Raw genomic sequence first — 22,097 nt, forward strand, 5'->3', positions numbered from 1 at the left:
AAGATGGCTAGCACGAGCTCAGCATCTTGATCTCCCTTTCTTCTGACTACAGAATTCACCAGCTGTGTCTGTTATTGTCCAGACAGCTGCCAAGTATATCCATCCATTTGGTTTGTAAATCATCTTCATAATAGAAGAAACAAATCTTTCAGAATGTTTTTATTTATTCACCCAACCATCTCTTTGTTCCAACCATGACCTACCTGAACCAATCCCTTTCGCCATAAAGACATAGTGTTATGTCTTTTATGACGGTGGAAACCCGCTTACCTCCTTCCCACCCATGTGTCTACAAACCCCTTTTACAGATAAACATTCTTCTAATTTAGCCAAAGAAGTAAAAAGAGGAAGGAGGTATAATATATGCCATGCAGCTCTTGAAAAGAAACAGTAATAAAGGTACTAATATTTGTAGAAAGCTCTAGAGCCATCCCATTTCCGAAATTACTACTTACAGGATATTCATGCTACTGTTAAAGAAGCAGAAATCTTTATCTGCTAATAATAATAATAATAAAGCCCATCTAGGACAAACCACAGCCTGCTGCCAGAGGACTGTGGCAGTCTTAACAAATTTTCCAGAACATAAGATGCCAGCAGATAACAGGTATTAGGTTTTCTTCTGGCAAGTCTGAACACTTCACAGCTAGCCTATCTTGCTCTCTTAATTGGGCCTATAAAAACTCACCAGGCATCTCTTGGAGCCATTGAAATTCCCTCCACTTGTTCTTTACAGCTTTTCAGAGCCTAGATGGGAAAACAGCTACCAAACAGACTTGCTGAAAAGAATTTTAAGGTCTCATGTCTATATTTACAAACCTTGCAATCTGTGTGTATTCATTTATTTCAACACAAATGAAGTGAATAAATCAGGAGCTCCTTTGGGAAAAGAAAACCCACCATATTTGAGAGAAAAAGAACAAAATATGTGACTGAGGCAACTCCCAAATGTTCTCTATCGCTTTCCCAGCACCCCTCATGCACACCCTGCTTCCAAAAGAATTAACTGCATTCTCTGCACTCATTTAGAAGATAATACTACTCCACACTACAGCATTTCTCACATATATTAATGTCCTTTCTTTTGGTTTTGGCTTAGATGTCTGTATTCCTGGCTAGACTGTGAGTTCCTCCGACATAGAGATGATATATTATTGTTACCAGTACTGCGCTTATGCTAAGGCTGAGCAAATATTGGTTAAAATTGAATAGGAGACACAGAAAAAAGAGAAGGAAAAGAGAGAGCGGTATGAGAGCAAGGGAGAACCCAAGAGAGCGGTAAGAGAAATCTTTGGCTCTGGGCCACTGGGCAGGTGTAACATAGGTAGAAAACTACCCACAAGATGGCCTGGGAAGATGCAGAAAGTCTGAGGGGGGTCAAAGAAAAAAAGAGTGCTAAAAATACATTCCAAAAAATATTAATAAGGAGCAGCCTTTCCTAAAAGCATACTCCAAAATTTCTCTAGGATTGTCTTCCAAGTTTCTAATATACAGCCTGCAAATTTCATTATACATTTCTTGTGCAGAAAATGACAACTGTATCATTACACCTGGCTAAAAGTGACTGTAAACTGTACCCTAATTTCAGAGATGTGAAAAATAAACAAACAATAAAACCACCAGAAAACTATGAACAGAACCTAATAATCTTTTCAGTGATTCATAGATCCTAATACTCTTTCCGTGTTTTTTTTTTTTTCGGTACATGGGCCTCTCACTGTTGTGCCCTCTCCCGTTGCGGAGCACAGGCTCCGGACGCGCAGGCTCAGCGGCCATGGCTCACAGGCCCAGCCGCTCCACGGCATGTGGGATCTTCCCGGACCAGGGCACGAACCCGTGTCCCCTGCACCGGCAGGCGGACTCTCAACCACTGTGCAGGGAAGCCCTCCGTGATTGTTTTAATAATTTTGGATTTGAAGACTTTTGTGAGCATGTTTTCATTCTTCTTGGCCTTTTAAAAAAGTAGTTATTAGGTAACTTATTCCCCTAATTTCCTTCTCGATAGATCAGAAGTTCCCCAGTATAGTGTGACTCGAGGGGATATTTGTCAGGCCTCTCAGTCTGAGGTCCTGGGAGCTTGGGGGATTCTGAGTCGATGACAGTATTTTTTGATGACGCTGTTCCATGTACTAATCTTGTTAGATAAGTAGAACTACTTCAGTGTTTACTGAAGCAATTGGAATCAGTGCCCTACTTTTAGACTTGTGAGTCAGAAAGCTTGATGACCACCTGGAGAAGCACCTGGGAGCCCTCTCTTGGGTCCCATCCCTCCCCTTCATGGACTGTCTATCCGTTTTTAACAGGCACCCTCGGTGATCCTGAAGACCAGCCAATCTAGGAACCACAGTCTCATAAAAGCTGCCTTGTTGTGTCTGGCTGACTGGCAGGAATGAAATGGTAACTTTCTAAACTAGCTTTCCTAGATCTCTCCAAAAGTAGCAAGACAACGGGGTGATCTCTCAGGTCTACGCTGGACAAAAGATACTAGTGTTTTTCCTTGGCTTGTGGAGAGGACGGGAAAGGACGCTGAGATTCTAATCCCTGGTTTGGAGTATCACAGCCAATCACAATGAACAGTCATCTTTCATGACCGTGCATTTCCCAAGCATCCCTTTGGGAAGCTGGAGTCCCCAGCTGTCTGGGAAATGTAAAATCAGTCACTTTTGGCAAAGCTCAACACACCCGAGCATGGGAAACACAAATGAAAATAGAGAGACTCTTTTACTCACTAGATTGTTTGTCTGGTTACACATTTGCTCAGCACAGAAACAGAATCATCAAGATAGGGAGGACACAAGTGTGTAGTTATCTAGCTCAGGTTTGATGAAGGTAAGAGGAAACTTTAAGTCTCATGAGTGTCAGCATTTTCATCCTTTCAGCTTGATGTAAGGAGATCATATAAAGTAAGGTCCAAACAACAGGGACTACTTTACCTAAAATTACTTATCTTATTTTGCTCATAGGAGTTCACACTGGTTTTGAGAAGGAAGACTTTTCAATGCACTGGACATGGTGGGAACAACTTCCCTTTATTTTATTGTCCATTTGGGTGAGGGAACAGAGCCGCATGTATAGAGTCTTTCATCAAAGTCAATAAGTCAATCTGATTAAGCTTGAAATGAATTGTTGTAGATTGTTACTCTGTGAACATCTTTCTCTTCTGTTACTGAGAGTCTAAGTGACCAGTCGCCCCATCACTGTAAATGCCATTCTGCTTAATCCTAACATCTGTAATAAAACCAGTAAATAGCTGTTTGTTCGGATGTGTAGTCACAGGATGCTTATCTGTGGAAGAGGCTGAAGCCATTTGGTTGGAGATCGTTAATCCTTACTGTGTACTTCTTATTAGTGTTTTTAAACTCTGCCATATAAGGAAGAGTCTATGGGGCTAAGAAATTTCAGTCGCTCTGCACAACAGTGGTGGATGCTGAAACTGAGTTTGGAGCCCCTGTGTAAGAGTACTAGGTTTCATGCATGAGAAACCACAGTATCCAAGTGAAGACTAGAGGGAATCCGCTCATTGGCTGGACTCTACTCTCCCTACTCCGACCTCGTGAACACAAATATGAGTGTGAAAATCAAGAAAGGAAACTTTCCTTTAATACATCTGTCCTTCGAAAGAGCTGGTGTGGCACCAGGGATAAGACAGTTCCTTATGGGGTTCTCAAAACAGCACTAAAAACTGTAGGAGAAGAGGCAGTAATCATCAAAGAGGATGAGTGAGAACCTTGCCTTCTTGAAAAGGGCAAGAGAATGAATCATGCTATTTTGAAAAAACCCCAGAAAATATCTCTTTAGAGGTAACAATGTTCTTTTCTCTTCCCAAATGTTGAAGGACTTGGCAAAGAGAACCCTCTAATAAAAAACTGCCCTTATCTCAAAATAAAATGATCTTAGTGTACTGGTAAGATCAGCAAAATGTAAATTGTTCAGACGCAATACACAAACAGTTGATATCTTTGAATTGATATCTTTCGGACCCTTCTGAAATTTATTTCTAATATCATTTTCCAAAGGAGAGATGGCTTATGTTGCATGGTCTGCTAATGCTTGACCAGATGTCTGAGACTCAAGAGATGGAGGGCAAGGATTAAGGCTCAGTAGATGATGGCCAAGATTGCTTGTGTTCTTTAAAATAGCTAACATCTGCTCCATCCCAACAAGCTGGCATACAAGTCCAACAGGGAGTAAATATGAGAGCAATTAAAATGAACTACTGTGCATTAGGGAGGTTTGATTTACAGGAACAACTTCTGTGGGAGAAAATGGCTGTGGTTTAGGTAATGTTCACGTCTATGAAACTGAAGTAACCTAAATATAGCTTGATGTGTACAGCACATTCTTGGCTATGTTCTTCTGCTCTTAACTACATCAGTAAAGATGAATTCAGTGATTGCAATCAGGCATGGACTTACCCAGTGAAGGTCATAGTCAGGTCTTGCTCTTCCTTCACTGTCCTCACATAAAGCGAAAGCTTCCCTCCGAGCCTGGTAATACTCCTTCCGCAACTTCTGGATGCGGTCAGTGCTTCCGCTAATGGAACGGCCACTGCAGGACATAATCAGAGGACATAATCGGACAGTCACACAATGTACATCATCCTGGAAACTCGCTTTTTGATTTTTTTTTTTTTATCAAAGCAGCTGACATCCAAATTTGGAAGATTCAGTAATATCATACAGACATGCTAGGAGAACTGTGAAATCCCTGGTAATAAAAATAAATAAAAACCAGTCTTTATGTGCATATGTTTAGCTCCAAGGGTCAAAACGTCTAACTTGGGATTAATAAATGCCTTTTGAGTGAGAACTTAAGATAAGGTCCTGATCTTTAGAGCAATTAAAAGAGCCATCACCTTTTTCTTATAATCATATGTACAGAGTTTGGTTAAATTTTAATGTAGTAACTCATTTTCTCAAATAAGTGGTACCAACTTGAGACCAGTTGTTTGACCCGAAGGTTGGAGGTGATGCAGAGTTGGCAGGTGCCACTCTTCATTTTAATGACATGTGTGAATTTTTGGAGTGGGGCTGGAGTACATGTCATTATATGGGTGTGGGCAGGACATAGAGAAAGAGAAGAAGGTGGAAGCCATGTGAAGAAGTAAAAAGAAAACTAAAGAGCTGGTCATAGAACATACCATCTTGGTTAGTTGTCCAAGCTTTTCCTCTCTCTACTTAGCTACTTCTTCCTCTCAGGAATTACAGCTTCTCCAGTGACTTATCCGTTCAACCCCACACTAGTCAGCCAGTGGCTCCCTTTTAACTTGGATCTGTCACCATCAGTACCAACAGTACCAACATCACATGATACGATCAGGGCTAGGAAGCAAGAGGAGGATGCTAGGCAGGCCTCTACAGCTGATCAACTTGTTTGGTTCATCTGAGGCATAACTGAGTGCCCCATTGTGTCAGACCTTATGTTAAGACCTGGGGATCTTAAAACAAACAGAACTCGTTCACAAAAAGCACACAGTCTGGGAGGTGGGGGGCTGAAAGGGATACAGAGGACCACAATCCATGGCGACCAGTGCTGTAGGTGTGCACAGGGCCTTTGGGGACTCACACTGCTTAAGATTTAACAGGGTGAGAGCAGGGCCAAGGAAGGAGACCACAGAAGGCTCTACAGAGGAGGTGACACTTTAGCTGAGTCTTGAAGGATGCACAGGTGCTCAATAACTGGACAAGTGAGGTGAGGAAATTCCAGGTGGAGGGAAGGGCAATGCAAAGGACAGGAATGAGAAAGCACCCTGCTTTGGGGGAATGCAAGGAGGTCAGTTGGGCAAGCAGTGGTCCTCGGCTTCTTCTGTCCTGCCTCGTACCCATATTGGGTGATGAATGTTCCCTTCCTTCTCTCATTTGGGAAGCAAATTATAATAAAAAGGGAGTGCTGGTACTTTAGGGATATCCTGAACTTACTCTAATAAATGATGAAATATATCACTTGCAAATGTTGGTACTTTAACTCAATTTGTAACAATTAATCATAATGATACTCATATTTCATGGGTATGTGAGAATCACTGCTAGAGTATATACAGGGAATATGGGAGGAAACAGGGAAGAGAGACAGGTGAGACTGAGAAAAGTAGGTAGGGGTCCCATGGTGAAGACCTCTACATGCCAAAAACATCCCCAAGTATTACAGTTGAGCTTTAAGTTTAAATGAGATATCTGATAGAATGAGATATCTGAAAGCAGTAGAAAGAAGTCATCTACTATTTTGTTAAAACATTTAAAAATTATACTTAAACTATAAAAGAAAAGGGTGAGTAAACGTTTTTTGGAAGGAAAACGTTCTTCCCAAACTAGATTGTAAGTTAACTGAAAGCAGGACCACGTGTCTCAACATCCTCTGTACAAAGTTAGCACAGAGTCCTTGGCTTCCTACCTGCTCTACGGACACCAAGCAGCTTATGCTTCTGTTTAAGAAAAGACAAGTTCTTAGGGATCACATACCTTGATTTTTCTTCAATATGTATTTTTAAAACGTGCAAAGTAGTTCTAACTCTGTTTCCTGACTCTACTTTTTTTTTTTGAACAAAAGTTTTCCTCGAGAACTTGGAAAAGATAAAGGTAAGAAAAAAGTGGAACGTCTGATATGCTTTTCTGAACAACGGAAGGCAGGAAAGACAGCACAGCTCAATTCTGAACAGCTTCCCTCACTCTTGAGTGTTCTGAGCTAACTATGGGCCTGCATCCACTGTGCAGGCTTCTGCCCATTACATGCATGCATGAGCCGCGCTTAAACTCACCAGATGAGTTCAATCAACGTGGTGCAAACACAGCATACATAATCTATTAGTTTACCCAAAGAAACCGAAGCACTGAATTCAAGCAGAATGAAGTCATCAGTAATAAAGGAAAAAGAAAGAAACTGATAAGGGACTGTCTTAAAAATCCCCACAATTTTCCTACATTTGTGGGAAAAAATAATCATACTCAGACCGTAAACTATTCTTCCATATGCCGATAAATAAATACATTTAAAAATACGGGTTTGATCAGATTTCAGTTCTCAGATAGAAGGAATGGGGCAAGAATACAAAATCAGCTGTTTACGATTCAGAAAATCCCCTATGGCTGACAGGAACATGACTATTTACCCAGAGAAGAAATCTGACCTCAGAGAAAAACAGGAAAAAAAGTCTAGAAATTCATGGACCATCTAAGTGCAAAACATTCTCCCTTGTGTGAATATTTTAAAGAAGTTATGGGGCACCGTGCAAACCTTTCATGATAAGCCAGGATTACATCGCAACATTCTCTCTTTTTTTCTCTCTCTCTAACCCTCACTCTACTGCTAGTAACTGTATCAGATTTTTTCCCAGGTAGTTGGTTTATATAATACAATTAGGAATAGAAAATTCTGATTTCATCTCTCAGCTCTTCTGTGCAGATAACACACACAGGTTTACCATCAAATCAATAAAAATTAAAAAAAATAATAAAACAAAAAACAACACAGCTATTGTAACCAAAGCAGTTAACTGATTCCATTTTGTGTTGAAGAGGCAGAAATTTGAAGAGGAACATAAAAATGCCTTTGTCATAAAGCAGCAATAATCATAATAGTCATAATTTATGGAACATTTATACAGCCAATATATTGATACAGACTTTTAGTTACTCCACTTCCTGCTCAGAGCAGACATCACTAATCACTTACGGCGTTCCTTCCCCATAATCCTAGACATGGCCTTAGGATCCTTCTTAACCCAGAACTTCAGAAAGCTACTACCAATCTATAGGAGCTGGAACTTGAGTTGAGTTACATAATTGCTGTGTAATGGGTGTTGTAAATACTTCAGAATCACAGAAGAATACTTAAAGGTAGCTTTTATTGTTTTGCTCCATAGACATGAGGAAGCTGAGGGTCATGGCTAATAGATGTGCAAGGTCTAACTTCAAAGAAGGCTCTTTCCACCACTGCTTACTACCTTTCAACCTGCATCTCCTCCTTCATCTCATTTATATCTTAAAGACTAGGTCTTCTAACAACATACTGGACCAGAATGGAAGTTAAGGCCAGCCTTGAGGAGTTACTTTCTGAGGACTCCTGTTTTTCCTCCCTCTATTTACATGTTAATGGTTCCATTCTCCTGGCTTTATGGAACTTAGTAGTAGAGCTGCTAAGAATTTTGCCTGATAGTTTCAGAAGCAACATTAGCTTATGATGTAACTCACATACTCTTGCAATCATATAAAATCTGGTAAAGTATCAATAATCCCATCTCCAAGTTAGTAGTTAGAAAATTAGGCTTACTGTATTATTTGTTCACTGGATAAGGTAAAGGTTAGCCATTCTTACCAAAAAAGTTCCTATTATAGCTGTATCCATATGTAGGTGAACGCCACTCCTGCACTTCCAATGTGCTGAAATTTTATTTTAAATTAATTCAAGCGGTATAACAAAACAGATTTATATTGCAGTGATTTCTTGTCAATTATACTGCCTACGCCTTTAAAGGCAGATGTATAGTTAGATAGGCTTTTAACACTTTAAAGCTGGAAAGAGTTTAAAGTTGCAATGAAATTCAGAAACCATGTCATTTTCTTCATCGTCACCTATAGTAATATATCCCCAAATGCAATACACACCACAGTAAGGTATTATCTGCTCCTTTGGAATCTAACCTTATTCTTCCTAGTTCATAATTACCTCAATTGAAATACATTTTAAAATGAGCGTTCATTTGTGCATGCCATAGTCTCCTCCCATTACTACAACAGGCTGGAGAAAAGAAACTAACATTGATTAAGCTCCTATGACGCCTTAAGTATAATATTTATGCTTTACATACTTCATCTCATTTAATCCCCCAATTTTTGAGGATGACATTGTTATTAACATTTCACAAATGAGCACGCTGAGGCTCAGATAAGTAGCCCAATTGGTGAGTGGCGGACCAGGAGATGTGTGACTCCAAAGCCAGTGTTATTTTGACCATACCTTGCTGCCTTGTGAGAACTGCATTAAAATGCAGTGGCATTTTGCAGCAGCAGTGCACAGGCATCTCAAGACAGAGGGAATTTAGCATGTATAGCCATACCTTTTGATATTCTTTTATTTGCACAGACCTTTGTAATAAAAATACAAATTGAAGCAGCTAAAGTAATAGAAAGACATGCAATGAAGTCTGTATTCATTAAAGAATGATGCTGGAGCAATTGCAGACAGAGATTTCTGGGTAATTAATATTACATCTCTAATAAGCTCATGTGGGAAACCGGCATAAAACTGAATGGGGTGCAAAAGAGACTCAACCTATGACAAAGAACCCACATGAAGGAGAAAGAAACTCTGGATTAGGACCAGGACGGAGAGGCAGCCAGGACTGCTGCTGGTAAAGCTCACCACTGGCTGAACTAGAGGGAGCTAGTCACTGCCAGCAAACCACTGTCCGACTTGTGAATTCACCTGCCATGACTTTGCATGTATGCCTAAGTGGGCACGCATATAAATAATGTACCCTAACTATGATTAAATTGTACACAGTTAATTCCAAAGAGCTGTGTCATTTTCAGATAGCCTCAAGTCATGTAACTCTTCGTTGTCAAGGAGAGGTGTTTGCCACCGGTGAGTAGATACCAGCCTGGGGTCCAGACCTGATGACGCAGTTAAGAACAGTCTTTATAGAATGGAACCTTAACAGGAATATTTCTACCTGGGTGAGACAATCCTTACAAACTCACTGAACAAAACGGTTGAAATTAGATGTATGCATGTCAACAATAATCAGTAGAATAGGGACTGCTTTGAGTTTGACAGATTATTCAATTTTTTTCTGATGTTACTGTACAAATGTTATTTTGGTGCTTACCACAGAATATTTTAATTATGTAAACATGGTGTTCGTCTTTCTCTATTTACAAAAGGGTGGAATTTTAAAAGTTTTCTCAAAAAGGTTTCCTCCTTTTGAAAGATAGGGAGTGAAGAAAAAACTCTCGCACCCTTTAAGAATGCCAATATGCTATTCTTTTCTTGTTTGTTTCCCCCTGATGAGAAGGGTTGTTTGTCTTATCTTTCTGCATTTAAGGACCTGAGAAATCATCCTAGCTTTAAACTACAAATTTAGCAGTACCACCGTTCTGCCTTAGAAAACAGGGCATATTTTTTTCAAAGTGGGAACAGAGCTCTCAAAGTACCTGGGATTCTGTGGCATTCACGCTCTTGATAACATGAATATAATAAAATCTAACTGTCTATATGCAATCTTCTCTTACTAATTATACTTCAAACTCCAAAGTAAGTTCTGGAAGAGAATATTCAGCTGAAGACAGTCATGGACACAGCTATTACTTATTTTCTGTTGGTGATAAAGATTTCTGTCAAATAAGAAAAGTTAGAGATTCTTATAAGTGTACTCAGGATCATTAATTCAAAAGCATTTTGAAGATTTACAGCAACGATAGTCCAAGAGCACTTACACTTCCATTCTTCAGATTTAAATTCCATAATGCAAATACACTTACATAGTGTGCCCACATATGCTAAATGAGATTTAGTAAGAAACAATGGCTTTTAAGGGGGCTTAACTCTATAAAATTCTTCAAATGATATTTTCATACTGGAAAGCTCTGAAAATTACCAGTGTAAATATTCAGCGAAAATTATGATTATATAAATTCTTTATCTTCTCCCTGCTCCTAATTTTGTAAAAAGATTATCTATTTTTTCAAAGGTATATTGACAAATAAGATTTTTCATGGTTTAGTCCAGTGAAATTTTGGAACACAGAACTGACTACCCATGAACAACATTTGGGAATTTTTCTAATTTCTTTCCCAATTCATCACCACTATGATGGTGACCCCCTTTTTCAATTATTTTTGATTAAAAATTTCCCCAAATAACAAGAATACGCCTTTCTTCATATGGACATTTAATTTCTTTTAGATTTCAGTTATTTTGTTGATTAAAACACTCTAAATTAAGAACCCTTTGCTTACTATGATTGCCTATTAATTCCTATATTAAGAGTATGAGTTTAGAAAAAGGGTGAATAATATAATAACAGACAAATTTTTCACATTTAGAATCTCCCTTTATTTCTAGAACTACTTTTGTCAATTACCTCTGACATTATACTTCTTATTAGTAGGTGAAGAAACAATACTTAGACATCTTAAGAGACAATTGAATGTCACATGAAAAACTGGTGGCAGAATCTGAGGGAAAAAACTATGTTCTATGCTAATATGTTACTTTGAAAAGCATGTATTTGTATAAATTTCGAAGAGTTCAACAAAATTACTCCAATGTCAAGATCCTGTGGGAAAGCTAAAAAACTGGTCCAGAGAGGGTGATATGCAAGTTAGAGTTATAAAGAAGAACGAACCCTACAAATCTCGGCCTATAATCCTGAACATGGTCCTTCCCTCAACCATCCTGACGCTGCCAGTGGCATTTTGACCCAGACGCAACAACCTGACAACGTGACTTGGCTTACCTGGGCTCCTGACTTTGCCATGGCAACCTGAGTCTGACCATTTGCCTTTCCCCACATCTTTCCTGCTTTAAGCATCTGTTCCCTTTGAGATCCTTATCTTGGTATTTCCATTCCTAGCTCAGTCAACTGACCCTCTGACTCTTATAGCTTGAAGATTTGTCCTGGAAATCTTAACCCTGGACTGGACTTTGACCCCAATGAATCAAGCCTTAGCAGGGTGGGCGGGGCGGGGGGGCGCCTTCCGCTGACACTTTTGATTGCCTAATGGCAAGCATTTCCACTCATACCATGAACCACGGCCACCATTTACCACTGAAAGTAATCTCATTGATGCATGAAGGGCAGCTTTCTCCCATGTGACTGATTGCTGTGATGGGGAGTCTCACCAGATCAATGTCATCTCCTCTTCTGATAAAAGGCTCTGCTCTACCTTTGCTCTTTATCACTTGAGACAACTCGAGGCGCTCTCTAATCAGAACACTCTGCTTCTCTATCTCCATTTCTAGAGAAGGTGGAAATTTCTTAGAAGTGACACTGACAGTGTTATTCACAATTCAACAGCACATGAGTTATTATTCACACCTTCAACTCACCATTATAAGCCTGTAACACATAATTGCATTATTCTGATACTGTGCAGTGACCTCCTGGCTGTGTTCAAATTTCAGAAGCTGGTTTTGCCATCAGTCATAAAATACCTATTTGAATAGTATTCTAATATATTTCCTCCAACACAGTTTTTGAGCCTTTAGTAATTTACACAAATACTGGGCACATTCGAATTATGTAGAAGCATATGATACATACTGTCTTGAGACAGTTCACCGATTTTATTAACAATACAAAGTATGTGGGGTCACCGAAGGAATTTATCAAGTGTTTCATATGGTCATTTTTGTTTCTTCAGGAAGATTTTAAAATATAGTTGAAAAGTTCACACTGGACGGCAGCAAAATTGCCCTTCATTTCTACTCTACATCTTTGTTAACAAGCATACGTAGATGCAAAGAAAAACAGATTTGGACCGATTTGAAACTGGGCATTCACTCTGTCTTCTATTAAAGATGATGAACCATTATAATTCATGTAGTCACAGCTGTTCTGACATGGCTGAAGTACAGCGACACTGCATCACAACTGCATTTAAGTGATGCTTCAGTATTTGAGCTTAGACAAAAATGGGGGCTTGGGGGAAAACAGCAATTTAAGTGGTGACAGTGTTCCCACTGGCTATTCCATGTAATAAGCACAGGCCCCTGGACATGAGCTGAGTTGGCTTCCCTCAGTTGGTGTCAGTTCCTAAGGGCCTCTCATAATACAGGCTTTACACTGTACTGAACGTGATCCCAGTGTTTCAAGCTATGCATTACTTGTACAACATGGCCACTGAAATGCAAGCCAACTACTTTAGCTGGTGCTCAACCAAGGGAATAGCCAGCTGATGCTGTGCTGAAAGAATGAGTGTTGGGTGGGTTTAGTGAGAGATGATAGGTAGGTCCAGTATGGCATTCTCCTGAAGTGTTTTTCAAGGTTAATTCTGACTGTACACAACTTTTGTTTTACGTAATGGCTTTAGAAACTTAACCTTAAGACATGATTCCACTTGGAACATTACAAGTTTTCTCAAAGAGTTTTACGGTCTAAAATAAAATTAGCAAAATAGGGATAAAAAGGTAAATGGAAGAAACCTATAAAACGTGTAGTATTTTAATAATATCACACACAAATTAATGATATCTCACACACACACCTTCTCAAAGAAGTTCTCACCAACAGTTGCAGGACTTGTGAGATAAAATTATTATCTTCTAGGCTTAGATCAAACACAGCTTGAATTTTGGAATACATATCTGACATTTAGATGTGGATTAAACTTTCAGGGTCAATTCTGGGAAAAATAAGCCTGTGTGGGCTGCAGGCCATAAAACCTTGGGAATTTCCTAGGCCTCCATGAAATTCCCTCTTCCTCAGAGGAAACACAGAAGCTCTGTCTCCTCCCAAGGGATCACGGAAGGCCATCAAAGACTGCTGATTCCCAACAGCTGGACACCTAGACCTTTCCTTCTACACAATAAGGAAATAAGGCCTAACTGACTACACAATGTGAGGGAAAAATAAGGAGATTCTAAATGAGTTAGTGCATGGATGGTGTTTTTTTAATTTAGAGGATTATATCAGTCAGGATAAGCTATGGTATTCTGTGCTAATCAAACATCAGTAGATTAAAACAGTAAATTTTTCCTCCCATAACAAGACTTTTTTTCCCCTTCCAAAGGAGGAGGTTGGGAAAATAATAAAAGTGAGAAAGAGAAAAAATATTCAAAAAAAGAACATGTTTTTCAATTGAAAGAAGCTAAAGATTTTGATTTTAGGAGCTCAATACTAAATGTTAGAAGTCAAAGCCTTCTAAATACATATGACACAAAAACTAGTTCTTACCTTTGTACCCATTAAAGGGATATACAACAAACTGTCCAAAAACCCAGAAGGGATACATGGGCCAGACTTTAATGATCACATATATGGTGTTAAATCATATTATCTCAAAAACACAGAATTCTATATGCCGTGTTCTGATGTGATTAGCATAATTCAGTCCAAGAATTTATTAAGAACATGTTTTGATTCTACCTTAATTCCTTTTGTTCCTTCCACACCTATATGCACAAATGCTGAGCTCTTCTGCAATTTTAAATAGGGTTATAATAATTATCCAATCCAAACGGATTCTCAACTCCAAAAAGCCACATAAAAATTTAACATATACTAGGTCCCAAAGGGGGTCGAATCCAAGAATATCCACAGCCCTCATCTCCCTGGGTGTAAAGTGAGCTCTGGTGACCCTGTAACCTCATGCTGACCTTCTGACATCAGGGATTTACAGGATAGAGACAGCTTACACTATAATCTCCTATGGACTGCTTCAGTTGTTTTTAAAAGGTGTTCAGATTCCTACAAATCTTTTCTAAGAGAATGGTGACTTTCTTTTTAGAATAGACTAGATAGTAATAAGCTGATATTAAACTTAGATCATCAACTGCTCTTATAAAAGTTTTCCAGTAGCCTTCTGTTTTCAGATGTGTACATTTATTTAAGCTTTTATTTATTTTTAAATATTGCCATGTCCCTGGCCCTGGTGATGTAAAGGTGATTAAGACCCAGAACCCAGCCCTCAGGGATTTCAGTCTTATAGAGGGAGATAGAAATATAAATAAACGATTACAGGGCAATGTGGCAATTATTATGAAGAAGTGTCATGAGGTATAATGAAGTCCTGCAGTAGCTCAGAGGAGAGGGTGATTCGTTCTGCTTGGGGAGGCTGGGAAAGGCCTCAAGGAGAAAGGGAGAGCAAGGAGGGGGTGCTGGGCATGCCAGTGGAAGGAACATCACATGCCAACTGGTGGCAACATAAAAGGGCACACGGTTAGGCATGGCCGAAGTGTGGGAAGCGGATGGAAGAATCCTGGGAAATAAAGCCAGTAGGGCTTGAACAGCTCCATGTGCCAATCATCCCAAAAGGGAAGATGAAGTAGAATCCTGGACCAATTTCACATAGGGTAGCAGCATCTTCAGAGTCATTCTTTATATCAAGATAGAAGACCTTTTTTTTGCAGTACACGGGCCTCTCACTGTTGTGGCCTCTCCCGTTGCGGAGCACAGGCTCCGGACGCGCAGGCTCAGTGGCCATGGCTCACGGGCCCAGCCGCTCCGCGGCATGTGGGATCTTCCCGGACCAGGGCACGAACCCGTGTCCCCTGCATCGGCAGGCGGACTCCCAACCACTGTGCCACCAGGGAAGTCCAGGATAGAAGACCTTTACTTTCTGTTTCCACATAACATAACCTATGAAATGAACCAGTTGACCTCCATGGGCCTTTCTTGCACCATATTCACTGATTTCTTGGATATGTGTATAGTTCAAGCTAAATGACTGACCAAACTACTGGCAAAAGTCACCTTCTCTTTCTGTTTCCACACCTGTTGAATACTGTACCTTGAGGACCACTTTAGTTCAAGGCAACGCGACATTGAGACTTTCAATTTGAAAACTGAACGTTTTCTATAACTAGAGCTCTTGGTTAACCAGTAACATTACCTGGTGGTGAAGCATGACGCATCGTTAATATAGTGATAAATTTCCCATTAGAAACAGGGTACTGGCTGCCAAATCAGAGGGTGAAAAGTTAAAAAAACAAAACAAAGAAATGAAACCAACCCATTACGGGTTGACAATGACTTTTATTTTCACTGGCAGTTTAAGGGAGAGTAGTCACAGAATCTCAGTTAATAAACAGCCATTGCTCCATTCAGGGGAGGTAACAGTGGTGCCTGAATATCTGCCCTGGAGCAATTTGTAGCTGTCTTCTTGATCTGAAAAGTGAATGAGTCCGTGGGCCATCAAAGAAGAGGGAAAATTAGGCAGTAAGCTGCTGCTGACAATTGAACCCTATAAATAACCCACAGTGAAAATGAATAAAAAACATGCCGCCTTCTAGCTTTCAGTAGCCTCTCAACAGTGTGACAGTTGCTGGTTTTATCAATCACCATGATGTCAATTACGCCTTTGTATTCATCATGGCGAAGTCACGTGTGGGGAAGAAGTATTTTGGGGTTTTTTGGCACTTCTTATACCAAAGTTTTTCCTCTTTATTTATGCCATGCCAAGGCAAAGCAGCTGTCTGATCTGTAAGCTACATGTTACATTAACACTCTTCTTCCCTAGTTCCAAAAGCTTTATTAGCAACAGCATTTAAGTCGGCTCTCAATTATCCACAGAGATAGGAGGTTTGGAAGAGCATGAAAAATGAGACACTAGGGATGATTTTGAAAACTCTTACTTATTAAGCCAACAACTTTAGTTTCTTTCCCAACAAGTGTTTTCCCAGAGCTGCAAACCATCCCCCAATTAATTGACTTGATTCACATTCTTTCCCTTGCCTGGCCCCTTGTTTGGGTAAGGTACTAATGAGCAGAAAAAAGGCCAAAAGGCAGGCAGGATGGAGAAAAACAGAGGCACTACAAAGACTCAAATGGGGAGCACAGAAACTGGATGGTAGAGAGTTAATGACCCAGGAAACATTCCCCTAAAGGATTTACCAGGTACCTAGAGAGATGTAATCTTTCAGATTAAAAAGTAACAGGTATGAGTTTTCTAAGTGGACAAACAGAGCAAAACGTTATGTGGAGCACAGTGATAGAATTAATGAGTACTCACATATCCAGCTCAAAGAAGCCTGTGGGTCACTGTGTTTCCTGAATTCTGCTGTTTGTCGTGAACTTTATTACTCCCCATTCCACTAAGAACTATTTTTTTCTCCCTATTTGCAGATAGATTAAGTATAGTCATTCAGATGTCATTAGTTCATCCTTTGTTAAAGAAACTCGTTCTTAGGAAGGAAAAATGAAGAACATGGTGAGTGGCATCGCATTATTTTGTGATCCCACATTAAGATGAAAGACAGAAGTATCACACTGTTTTCGAGATATTCCTATCCTATAACAAAATCATCTTTTATCCAAGTGTAAACAAGCCCACTAGCTATAAGCTTCCCCCCACCCTAAGTTCTACATAAAATATAAGCCACAAGGCTTAAATTGAATCACTACATTATTTCTTTATGTATTACTTACCTTGACACTTCTTAAACTCAATGCTTACTATATATCTAAGAGAGCTTCTAAATTTATAACCTACCAAAAGAGGGAAATTATTTCCTCTTCTTCAAAGAAGCTTTTTCATACTGTATCCAACAGAGCTGGGGAATTGGAGGGAGAAAAAGGAGAGTGGGGAGAGAGGAGGAGCCAGAGACAAGAGCTAATGGTCAAAATGCATCCTTATAATAAAATGAGCTTCTTAATGGAGGCTCACTACAGGAATAACATTAATCCAGTATTAGGACGTTCACTGGAAAAAATATGAATGTAATTTATCTTTTTAACTGTCAGCTGCATTTCTAAAGCTCTGAAGTCTGTAGCTTCCAGGGGCCTTTTGTCTTTCTGCCATGGCAGGAATATCTTGGACAGCTGTAAGAGCTTTCTAAGCTATCTTTCTCAAAACCCATTAGCTAACTCAAGGAACCTAATTAGAGCTGCCATGTTGATGGAGCATACTGGAGGCTCAGTACAAACTAGTAACACCATCAATGTTTATTAGAGATCACAAAACCCAAAGTGCTCCACTCCCTATGAATATTAATGGGAATGCAGCAAACAAAATATTTATTAAAACATACGCTTAATACCATCAAGGTTTACAGACAGAGATTGAAAGGGAGAGGGAGAGGCACACACTTGAATTTGACGGCATGTGTCCAGGAATACACAATAAACCAAGATTTAGATTGAAGCAGCATGAAATCATTATTTTATGCCCCTCCCACTTGTCTCCCTTGGTTTTGCACCCTGGAATTCAGCAGCTCACAGCTGGGAAGACAGATGTAAGTCTAGAGAAGTCTGGAGACGGGGGTGGAGGGAGTCTTTTTTTTTTAACAGCTGCTGAGTGCCACAAATTCTTGTCAGTGGGGAAATAAGTCTTGGTTCTCTATAAAATCAGCAGCACGATGACGTCAGTACTTTCTACCCTCCTCTAAATGAGGGTGTCACCAAATTAATCCAACTAGCTATTATCCCACATACCCACCTGGGAAGCATTTCTGCCAGGGCATGGCCCTGAATCACGGGGTGTCTAAGGCTTGATGTATCCCTGCTGTTGTGCAGATCGGGCTCCCACTGCCCGTGTTGGGTAGACACACACAGGGATAGACACACACACTCCTGCTGAGGCCCAGAAGACTCTGTTCCTCATTCTTTTCTCTTGGGAGCAATTAAAGGACCTTTGTGAATTGTTACTGTCCAGCAGCCCTTGCTCTGCCCTCGAGCTGTTGCCTCCTGTCTCTCTTTCCCCCTTTTCACCAGACTTTAAAAAAGAATCGCCTCTGTTGTCTCCTTTTGTCATCTGCTATGGTCTCTTTTGGGCTGATGACAATCTGGCTTGCACCTTCACTGCTGTTGAAACTGTTCTCTGGGGCTTCCCAGGTGGCGCAGTGGTTGAGAGTCCGCCTGCCGACGCAGGGGACAAGGGTTCGTGCCCCGGTCTGGGAGGATGCCACACGCCGCAGAGCGGCTGGGCCCGTGAGCCATGGCCGCTGAGCCTGCGAGTCCGGAGCCTGTGCTCCGCAACGGGAGAGGCCACAACAGTGAGAGGCTTGTGTACCGCAAAACAACAACAACAACAACAAAACAAACAAACAAACAAAAAACTGTTCTCTGGAGGCTCAGGCAAACCCTAGCCTCTGCAGGACTAGACACCGGACAGCAACCTCCCTCCTTCTTTGTTTCCTTTCTACTTCCTCAATTTCATAGTCCATTTCCTTCAATGCTCCTCCCACTGTTCTCTAAACACAGACCTTCTCTAGGATTCTCTAACTGATTCTTGTCCATATTTTCAATCTGGGGATACTGTTCACTCCTAGGGCTTTATCACATTCCTTCTCGTGGTCACCCATTTACTCACCCATCCATTCAACAATCACTGAAGTGCCTCAGATGGGGCACGTCCTCAACACAACTTGCCTAGATGAAGACGCACATCTCTACCTGGGACACCACGAGGGAGCTCCAAGGACCATGCTCAGCCCTTGCTCCTCATTTGTACCTGCAATGTACCAACACCTTATACTCAACATGTTCAGAAACAATTTCCTCACGTCTCTCCTGAAATCTACTTTCCCTCCTGTCTTCCTGGCTTTTTCTTTGCTTTCCCACGTTCATCTAGGCTTAAAACAATGATTAGCATTCAGAGCACAGGCTCTGGATCCAGGCTGCCTGGGTTCGGATTCTGGTTCTGCCACTTCCCTTCTCCCTGCCTTGGGAAAGTAACTATCTATCTGTGAAATGGGGATGATGATGGTAAGAACTCAGAGGATTGTTGTGAGGATTAAATGAGCTACTACATTTAACGTAGTTAGAATAGTGCCTAGCACATAATAAGAATTCAATTTAAAAAGCTGCTACTGTGGTTGCCAGTGTTATTTTATATTATTGTTGACTTTTCTCCCACATAGTCTACGTCCAATTGGTTGTAATCAATTGTCTCTAGCACTGTGCCTCCCATGCATTCCTTCTTCCACAAGCCTAGTGCACACACCCATTGCTCAGACCATGATAACAGCTTGGTAGCTAGTCTCTCCACCCCAACTCCGTTCTAATCTGTTGCCACATTAGCCTTTCTAAGGTATGGCTCTGCTCATGTAACTCTCCTGCTCTAAAGGCCTCTTGGCTCTCTTCCCATTGCTACACCTCTGACCCAGCCTTCTTCTCCTCCAGCCTCCCTTGCAGTCTAGTCTCCAGGGAAACTTTAATTGTCCCCTAAACCTATCCTCAGTTCTCACCCCCTCCTCCATGCCTTTGTCCGCACTACCTCTTCTACCTGTCATTCTTTCCCCTTATTTTTAAACAATATAATTAAGATGATATCCTTCTTTTCTTTAAAAAGGTCCACTGCCTTGTCATTATGTGCAGACTAATTCTCACGTGGTCTCTGTTCCCCAAATTGGCCCCTGCTTCTCTCTCCGCCTCATCCTGACTGTTCTCTACCGTGCCTAGCAGCTTCTCTCTTACTCTCCCCCGTTCCTTGCACAGCCTAAGCTTGTCACAGACCCAGGAATCTGTACTTGCTGTTCTTTCTGCCTGAAACGGTCTGCCTCAAGGGTTTCCAGGCATGTTCTCCCTGATCCGGGGGGCTTCTCTGGCTGTCTCATCTTTAGACCCTTCAAGTCCCTCCCTCCCAGTCCGCCTGCTTGTTTCCTCTGCAGCACTGGTCACTCTGGGAACACATATTCACTGTTACTTGTTCCCTTTTCTCTGTCTGCTGACCTCCACAAGAATACCAGATGTGCAAGAGCAGGGACCTTCCACGTCCTGTCCACAGCTGTCTTTCCAGTGTCAATGCCTGGCACACTAACTAAAGGGATGGTTCTCTACCTGTGAAATCCTTCAAGATTCTTACATTGATTCAGCAAGCATTTATTGAGCATCTACTATTCACGGGCAATGGTTCTAGGCCCTGGGAATATAGGAGGAGTACAAGACACACAACTGTGTAGCCTTATGTTCTAGCAGGTGAGTGAGACAATACACAAACCAGTGGAAAAGGATATCAAGCAGAGGTAAGTGCCGCCCAGATCCTTAAAATACCATATGGTGATAAGAGAGTGACTGGGTGGCTACTTGAGACTGAGTAGTCAAGAAAGGCCTTCCTCTTTTAAGCTAAGGTCTGAATTATAAGAAGGAACCATGCACGAGCATCTCTATGAAGAACATTCTAGAAAGGGAGACCAGCTAAAGCTAAAACCCGAAGGATGAGGGAATGAGTGTGATGAATTAAAGGAACAGAAAGAAAGAGTGGCTGGAGCTTCATACCCAAGGGATAGATGTTAAGTGACGAGGTCAAATAGGCAGGCAAGACATTACACGTGCTTTGCAGGACCTGCTAAGATCTTTGGATTCTACTCGGAGTGAAATGAGACCACGTTAGAAGACGTTAAAGCAGGAAGAAACATGATCTAATTTAAATAGTTAGAAGACAATTCCAGCTTTTCTGTGGAGGACAGAATAGAGATTCTTGCAGGAGTGCAAGTGAGAAAAGATGGAGGTCTTTAGGGCGTTAGGATCATTCATGTTTTATAGAGTTTAAATCTTTGTTTAATCCCCAACCACTAGCAGCTAAGCAATGTGAGGAGTTTAATCATTCTCATGTCTTCTGCAGAACATGTCCCACTGCCCTCACCTAGGATGTGTTCAATAAACAAAATTTTGCGGGAGTGGAAAACAAGATAGTGATTGAAGAAAACGTGCAATGAGAAGTGGGAAGAAAAAGGGAGGAAACAACGGTGCTACTTAAGGGTGAGGAAGGGTCTGTGCATGGGGGTGGGAGGTGGGGGTGGGAGAGAGGGTAGGGCCACAACCACTCAGCAACACCATTAGCTGCTGCCCGGAAGATGATTTCTTTTCTGGATTTCTCCTTCTCAGGCTCATGAGCTGAACACTGCGGGTACCTCCCTAATGGTTTGGTACAAGCTACTTTGCCATTCCTAGGTATTGCCCAGATGGCTCACTATTTAAAGAAATTTCTACAGTTTCTGAAGCTTTCTTTACTGCATCATATTTTCATGGCCTCCCATTCTCAGCCAGCAATTGCTATAATGTCTCAGTGCCATCCACTCCCATAAGAATTGTCTAGCCAAGCAGCAATGCACGTGGCTTATTAATGCTCATGGAATATATGTGCACTGAAATGATGTTATGGGAAACCTTTTCTGTGCTATTTCATGCTAAATATAGCATGCACACTTCCAGGTGAAACTGTCCGGAAACTGGGAGCGTCCAAGCTAGCACACTTGAGAGAAGGTAGGCTGGCATGATTTGCCGACCTTTAGCTTTGAATTAAATTTACCTCCTCATCCTCATTAGAGTCTAGCTGCCAAATAGCACTCGACTCTGATTAATAAAGTTTTCTAATAAGCATATCACTTTCTACCGCTCTGCGGAGGTAGCGGAGATCTTGAGCAGGGCTAAAGGGAGAACTGCCAAATGGGAATATTACATTCTATATCCAGTACAATCAAAAGCATTCCCTTGGTTGTCA

The 22,097-nt window shown here is 41.0% G+C and overlaps 1 protein-coding gene across 1 annotated transcript in view; it reads right to left on the minus strand.

The window, feature by feature from the left end:
* PARD3B (par-3 family cell polarity regulator beta) overlaps nucleotides 1–22,097 on the minus strand; it is a 1,036,702-nt gene that overhangs the window by 131,655 nt on the left and 882,950 nt on the right. Inside the window, exon 21 of the mRNA XM_027123437.1 lies at nucleotides 4,416–4,548. Coding sequence (XP_026979238.1) covers nucleotides 4,416–4,548 — 133 coding nt within the window. The remainder of the gene's footprint in view (nucleotides 1–4,415; nucleotides 4,549–22,097) is intronic.

Source organism: Aethalodelphis obliquidens, unplaced genomic scaffold (genome assembly GCF_003676395.1).
Source record: "Aethalodelphis obliquidens isolate GAN/ISIS:26980383/991018 unplaced genomic scaffold, ASM367639v1 scaffold2, whole genome shotgun sequence".
Lineage (NCBI taxonomy): Eukaryota > Metazoa > Chordata > Mammalia > Artiodactyla > Delphinidae > Aethalodelphis > Aethalodelphis obliquidens.